Consider the following 8054-nt stretch of genomic DNA (forward strand, 5'->3'; position numbering starts at 1 on the left):
TTGCTATGTAGAATGCTCACACAACATGAGTCAATATTGCGGTTTCACTTGGTCAAATGGGCACTTTGTGTTTCTCTGTGACATTTTCATGTAAGGATGACCAGAATGGATCTAAGAGGGACATTTTAAAGGGAAGGTGCACCAAAAAAATGACACCCTCATGTCATTCCAAACCTGTATGACTTTTTTCCTTCTGTCGAACACAAAAGAAGATATTTTAAAGTTAGTTGGGTCTAAAACATTGTTAAAATAATATAAATAAATAAATATTTATAGAAGAAGAAAGAAGTCATACAGGTTTGGAACTCTTTTTTTGTTGTAGACTATGCTTTTAAATTATCCTGTTAAATTTATGTTTTTCCCTCTTAGAATTATTTATAGGCAAGTAAGTAAGCTCATGCATGTTCATTTGATGTGCGAGAACCAATGAGGTTCATTCTGGTGTGTTACGCATCACGTTTGAGCTTCCGCAAGAACCAATGAGGTTCATTCTTGAGTTACACAGCACGCTTGAACTTTCTCAAGAACCAATGAGGTTCATTCTCATGTTACGCAGCACATTTGATCTTCAGCAAGAACCAATGAGGTTCATTCTTGAGTTACACAGCACGTTTGATCTTCAGCAAGAACCAATGAGGTTCATTCTTGAGTTACACAGCACGCTTGAACTTCCTCAAGAACCAATGAGGTTCATTCTCATGTTACACAGCGAGTTTGAGCTTCAGCAAGAACCAATGCGGTTCATTCTCATGTTACGCAGCACGTTTGAGCTTCCGCAAGAACCAATGAGGTTCATTCTTGTGTGTTACGCATCACGTTTGAGCTTCAGCAAGAACCAATGAGGTTCATTCTCCTGTTACACAGCGAGTTTGAGCTTCAGCAAGAACCAATGAGGTTCATTCTCATGTGTTACGCAGTGCGCTTGAGCTTCTGCAGGAACCAATGAGGTTCATTCTCGTGTTACACAGCACATTTGAGCTTCCGCAAGAACCAATGAGGTTCATTCTCATGTTACGCAGCACGTTTGATCTTCAGCAATAACCAATGAGGTTCATTCGCGTGTTACGCAGCGAGTTTGAGCTTCAGCAAGAACCAATGAGGTTCATTCACGTGTTACGCAGCGAGTTTGAGCTTCAGCAAGAACCAATGAGGTTCATTCTCGTGTTATGCAGCACATTTGAGCTTCCGCAAGAACCAATGAGGTTCATTTTCGTGTTATGCAGCACATTTGAGCTTCAGCAAGAACCAATAACATTCATTCTCATGTTACGCAGTACTATTGAGCTTCCGCAAGAACCAATGAGGTTCATTCTCATGTTACGCAGCACGTTTGATCTTCAGCAAGAACCAATGGGGTTCATTCTCCTGTTAAAAAGCGAGTTTGAGCTTCAGGAGGAACCAATGAGGTTCATTCTCATGTTACGCAGCACATTTGAGCTTCCGCAAGAACCAATGAGGTTCATTCTCGTGTTACACAGCAAGTTTGAGCTTCAGCAAGAACCAATGACGTTCATTCTTGAGTTACACAGCACGTTTGAGCTTCCTCAAGAACCAATGAGGTTCATTCTTGAATTACACAGCACGTTTGAGCTTCCTCAAGAACCAATGAGGTTCATTCTTGAATTACACAGCACGTTTGAGTTTCCTCAAGAACCAATGAGGTTCATTCTCGTGTTACGAAGCACGTTTGAGCTTCCTCAAGAACCAATGAGGTTCATTCTTGTGTAACGCAGCGAGTTTGAGCTTCCTCAAGAACCAATGAGGTTCATTCTTGTGTTACGAAACACGTTTGAGCTTCCTCAAGAACCCATGAGGTTCATTCTGGTGTGTTACGCATCACGTTTGAACTTCCGCAAGAACCAATGAGGTTCATTCTCCTGTTACGCAGCACATTTGAGCTTCAGCAAGAACCAATGAGATTCATTCTCATGTTACGCAGCACGTTTGATCTTCAGCAGGAACCAATGAGGTTCATTCTTGAGTTACACAGCACATTTGAGCTTCAGCAAGAACCAATGAGGTTCATTCCTGAGTTACACAGCACGTTTGAGCTTCAGCAAGAACCAATGAGGTTCATTCTCGTGTTACACAGCGAGTTTGAGCTTCAGCAAGAACCAATGAGGTTCATTCTTGAGTTACACAGCACGTTAGAGCTTCAGCAAGAACCAATGAGGTTCATTCTTGAGTTACGCAGCACGTTTGAGCTTCAGCAAGAACCAATAAGGTTCATTCTTGAGTTACACAGCATATTTGAGCTTCCTCAAGAACCAATGAGGTTCATTCTTGTGTTACGCAGCGAGTTTGAGCTTCCTAAAGAACCAATGAGGTTCATTCTTGTGTTACGCAGCGAGTTTGAGCTTCCTAAAGAACCAATGAGGTTCATTCTTGAGTTACACAGCACGTTTGAGCTTCAGCAAGAACCAATGAGGTTCATTCTTGAGTTACGCAGCACGTTTGAGCTTCAGCAAGAACCAATAAGGTTCATTCTTGAGTTACACAGCACGTTTGAGCTTCCTCAAGAACCAATGAGGTTCATTCTTGTGTTACGCAGCACGTTTGAGCTTCCTCAAGAACCAATGAGGTTCATTCTCCTGTTACGCATCACGTTTGAACTTCCGCAAGAACCAATGAGGTTCATTCTCGTGTTACGCAGCACGCTTGAGCTTCAGCAAGAACCAATGAGGTTCATTCTCCTGTTACACAGCGAGTTTGAGCTTCAGCAAGAACCAATGAGGTTCATTCTTGAGTTACACAGCACGTTTGAGCTTCAGCAAGAACAAATGAGATTCATTCTTTTGTTACGCAGCGAGTGTGAGCTTCAGCAAGAACCAATTAGGTTAATTCTTGAGTTACACAGCACGTTTGAGCTTCAGCAAGAACCAATGAGGTTCATTCTTGTGTTACGCAGCGAATTTGAGCTTCAGCAAGAACCAATGAGGTTCATTCTTGAGTTACACAGCACGTTTGAGCTTCAGCAAGAACAAATGAGATTCATTCTTTTGTTACGCAGCGAGTGTGAGCTTCAGCAAGAACCAATTAGGTTAATTCTTGAGTTACACAGCACGTTTGAGCTTCAGCAAGAACCAATGAGGTTAATTCTTGAGTTACACAGCACGTTTGAGCTTCCTCAAGAACCAATGAGGTTCATTCTTGTGTTACGCAGCGAGTTTGAGCTTCAGCAAGAACAAATGAGGCTCATTCTTGAGTTACACAGCACGTTTGAGCTTCCTTAAGAACAAATGAGGTTCATTCTCATGTAACGCAGCACATTTGAGCTTCAGCAAGAACCAATGAGGTTCATTCTCATGTTACGCAGCACGTTTGAGCTTCAGCAAGAACCAATGAGGTTCATTCCTGAGTTACACAGCACGTTTGAGCTTCAGCAAGAACCAATGAGGTTCATTCTCATGTTACGCAGCGAGTTTGAGTTTCAGCGAGAACCAATCAGGTTCATTCTCATGTTACGCAGCACATTTGAGCTTCCGCAAGAACCAATGATGTTCATTTTCGTGTTATGCAGCACATTTGAGCTTCAGCAAGAACCAATAACGTTCATTCTCATGTTACGCAGTACTATTGAGCTTCCGCAAGAACCAATGAGGTTCATTCTCATGTTACGCAGCACGTTTGATCTTCAGCAAGAACCAATGAGGTTCATTCTCCTGTTACACAGCGAGTTTGAGCTTCAGGAGGAACCAATGAGGTTCATTCTTGTGTGTCAAGCAGTTTGGTTGAGCTTTTGTTTACATTTGCTGATCAATGTTTAAATGTGAATAAAAGTCTATACATTTTAAAATTCTATAAAGCATCGAGACTGCAGAAAATTTGGACTAAACCGCTCAATTCATATGGATTAGTTTTACGATCTCTTTATGAACTTTTTGAAGTGTCAAATTAGTTGCGTAGCTGTCAGTGGAGGGATAGAAATCAAAAAGATCTTAATTTGTGTTCCGAAGATGAAGGAAAGTTTAACAAGTTTGGAACAACATGAGGGTGAGTAATGAATAAATTTTCATCTTTGGGTGAACTATCCCTTTAAGGGCAACACATCACCTTCATTATCTGTGGTGTTTATGGCCTTATCTCTTTCAGATATATTTCCCCTCTTCCGTTATTTCCTGCTTTCATGTATAAAGCAGCTATCCAGGATGCACTGTTTACATTTATTGAAGACAAATCATCTTATTCCACATCTCCAGTGGCCTGCATTCATTCTGTCAGTGTGACGCACCAGATCACACAAGTGTAGCGCTGGAGTTGTGCTGAGGGGAGGTTCAGGGAAAAAGGGCTCTGTATTATATAACTGTCTGTAGGAAGGGTGGGGGGATGGAAACGCAGCCAAAAAAATTCTCCCTGGATGAGTGTGTCTGAAACATCACATTACGGCTTGGGGTTTTTCCCCACAGCATCAAGTGAGATGGAGGCTTAGCACAATATGTACAAAAACCACATGTTTTATCAGTTTAGTCTGACATGGCAACAAAATCCCCTTCTTTTAATGCCTTGTTGGCCTCGCATTTGTCCTCACATTTGAATCATGTATCGCTTTAGCACACCAACACAGTACATTTATAATCATTTATTTTAATTAAAATACAAATCATGGTCTCCTCAACACTGACCCATCAGCCAAATTTGCTCGTGTCCACTGAAAACAAGTTTCTTCTATTTAAAGGGGCCGTGAGAGGGACTTGGTTTATTCACATTTAGTCCATGTGATTGTAAAAAGCCACTGGCCATTTTGTTCACACAAAAAGTCATATCAAATATATTACATATCAGATATAAAGAGTTCCAGAATATAAATAAATCATCTTTTTACATTATTTACATAGATACGTGGATTGCATAAATGTGGATCTTCTGATATGCAATGTCGGAACAGGTCTTTTTCACCTCTTACTGAAAGAAAAGATCACATGCTACAGTGGCCCAAAAAAAGTATCCGGACATGTATGAATGCCATTGCATTAATGCAAACAAAATGATCAAGTGTCATTCGTTTAACAAAAGAAAGCACAATAATGCAATGCAATTCATACATTTCAACTGGGTTCAAATAGAAGAGATTGGGGAGTGTTTTAACACAGAGCGAGTTTAACCAATCAGAAATGAGCATTGGCGACTATCATACATGATGATTTTGGAAGTTGTTCGACTTTGTGTTAAGATTTATGAGGCAAAACAATTTTGATGTGAGAAAAAAGTCCTGTCTGCATTGCAATTTGATCATATTTTTGGATGTTAAATGACAGAAGAGTCATTTATGTTTTCAGAGATGTTTATATTTTATGTATTTGTATTAATATTTAATATTTAATTATGTGAAAAATGCAATGTCATCATGTTTTGGACAAACAAATATCTGATTTCCACAAGAAATGAATGCGCAGAAGTTAAAACATAATTTTTTTTAAAGCAGCACTCTTTGTAAGCTACTTGAAATGAATTAATACTGTATTATAATTATAAAACGTTTTAATTTGAAGAGCACAAATATGGGAATATTATAATCAAAATACTGAGACGTTTAAACACTCCCCGGTCTCATCTACTTTTTGGGGCCACCGTATGTTGACAAGCAGGCAGAGCCAGTGAAAACAAGTGAGAAGAACACTTCAAATCACACAGTAGGGCTCCATGGGTGTTTGTGTGGTCAGGCAACACGGCAAACAGGCTCTGAATCTCATTCTCAACTCCTTATTGAATATGAAACATATGATGGGATTCGCCCCCGCTTGCGCGAACGTCAACCACACGGCCGCGGTCAGGTACACCTGTGGAAGCGCGTTTCCCTTCACAAACACCCGGATGTAGCACGAGACGATATAGGGCGCCCAGAACAGCAGAAACGCCAGCGTTATCATGTAATACATCTTTCCTATCCGTTTCTCCATCTTGAACTCGTCCAGCACGAGCAGCCTCCGGTTGGCGTTGTGCGACGCTTGTCTGATGCCCACTAACGTCGGCGGCGTCGGACCGCGTCCGAACCCCGCGATCCAGTTGGCAGCGGCCTGGCCCGTCGCGCCAGGTCCGTGAAAGGTCCAGTTCTGGCTGATCGCCGGGACCAGCTGCGCGGGCTTCATTTTACGGTGGTCGTAAACAAAACACAGCATTTTGACGTACACGACGTGCGTCGTGGCCACAATCACAGCCAGCATGAGCATGAAGCCCAGCGTGTCGTTGGCTTTCACGTATCTGTGCTCGAATATGCACTGCTCTTCCTCGCGAATAAATTTGTAGGTCCCGACGTCGAAGACCGGTGGAAATGCCATGGCGACGGAAAGCGTCCACACCATACATATCACCGCGACGCAAGTCCACAGCGTCATGCGTTTGGAGTAGAACCGGTGGTGCGCGATGGCCATGTAGCGCGTTACGCTGACGCAGAACAGGAGAAACGCGATGTGGAAGCAGAACAACACGGCCATGAACGCAATGATCTTGCAGCTGATGATGCTGTAGCTCCATACGGAGCCACTGTTGATGGAGAGCATCACGAACGGGAAGCACACGGCCGAGCGGATGATGTCTGCCGCGCACAGGTCGAGGAGGAAGTAATATGGAGCCTTGTGGAGCGAGCTGTCTTTCAGCACCAGCGCGGAGAGCACGGTGTTCCCGAGCAGGCTGATGCAGGTGATGAGCCCCAAAGACGCCAGTTTGACCGCAGACGCAGTGATGGCATAATTCTGGAGCGAGGGGTTGCTTCCCCCTGGATCACTTGTGTTCGGCATCTGTGCAAGCACAACCCAGCCTGGGCTTTGTAATCCGACATTAAGCAGTCCTGGTCCCCCAGTTTGATATACTACAAAATATCAGCCGTTAACAATCAGTCGAGTCTTTTATATGACCGTACCTAGCCGATTGGAGATCCAAGAGTTCACGTCTGCGTCGCACGTTCAGTCTTCAAAACAGATGCTGTGTAATCCATTATTCGTCGAAGACAAGACGCCCTGATAAACACGCACGATCCATTGATCCAACGATCTGAAAATCGCGTTCGCGTAGGCCGAAAACAACCCGAGACGCTTCATCGAAACATTATTTTTGAATAAATAACAGCCTTACGTACGCACCCAGTCTATTGTGGAGATCGCGGCGGAGCACGTAGTCGTCTTGTCTAGTGCGTTCTTGTTTTGGGAGGAGGTGAAGGGGTGGGGGGAGTATAATGGGAACCTCCGGTGACAGCATCGGTGGGTCCGTCTGGAGAGCGGTGCGATCCTGACACCGAGTCTGCACTGGAAGCGGCCGATGACGCCTCGCGACGCGTCGCGCCGCAACGGCTTGAGGCTGTCTACAATGAAGCTGTACGTCCTCTTGGAACGTTTGCTAACGCGGGCCAATCAGCTGTTAGCTCGGTGACTTCTGCAACAGTCAAATAGCCACAACAACTTTATATAGGCTATCCTTTCTAACGTAAAATGCATTGTTTTATGCATATCTGTCAATAGAAGAAAAAAAAACACATTTTTGCAATATGCCTAAAAAAATTGTTTGCTACAGGTTCATATGAATAAAAAAGTTAGGAAATAGCTTACACCAGAGACCAGGATAAAAGCGTCTGCCACATGCATAAATGTAAATGTGTGTTGCTGAATAGGGAAAATTACCCGATGAATTAGGCTAGTCATCCTAGGTGTATATGACATTCTTCTTTCAGACGAATTCAATCTGAGTTCATATTTAAATATGTCCTGGCTAATCCAAGCTTTATAATGGCAGTGAATGACAGCCCAAAATTTGAAGCCCCAAAAAAGTGCATGCATCCATTATAAAACTGCTCCACACGGCTCCGGGGGTTAATAAAGGCCTTCTGAAGCGAAGTGATGTGTTTGTGTAGGAAAGTATATCCATGTGTAAGAAAAATATCCATATTTAAAACTTTATAAAGTAAAATTTCTAGCTTTCGGCGGACCGACTTCCATATTCAACTTACGAAAAAGGTGTAACTGGCGTGACACATGATGCTTTTTTTAACTGCGTAAGTTGAATACGGAAGGAGGTCTGGCAGAACTTTTTTACTTTCTAAAGTTTTGAATATGGACATTTTTCTC

General features: G+C 42.8%; 1 protein-coding gene across 1 annotated transcript; it reads right to left on the reverse strand.

Annotated features, from left to right (window-relative positions):
- Positions 1–4571: 4571 nt before the first annotated feature.
- gpr27 (G protein-coupled receptor 27) lies at positions 4572–7137 on the reverse strand. Its single transcript, XM_079840919.1, has one exon. It carries the CDS (start codon positions 6732–6734, stop codon positions 5619–5621), a length of 1116 nt encoding a protein of 371 aa, XP_079697045.1. The 5' UTR covers positions 6735–7137; the 3' UTR covers positions 4572–5618.
- Between the last annotated feature and the right edge of the window lie 917 nt (positions 7138–8054).

Source organism: Gobio gobio (assembly GCF_949357685.1).
Source record: "Gobio gobio genome assembly, chromosome: 17".
NCBI lineage: Eukaryota > Metazoa > Chordata > Actinopteri > Cypriniformes > Gobionidae > Gobio > Gobio gobio.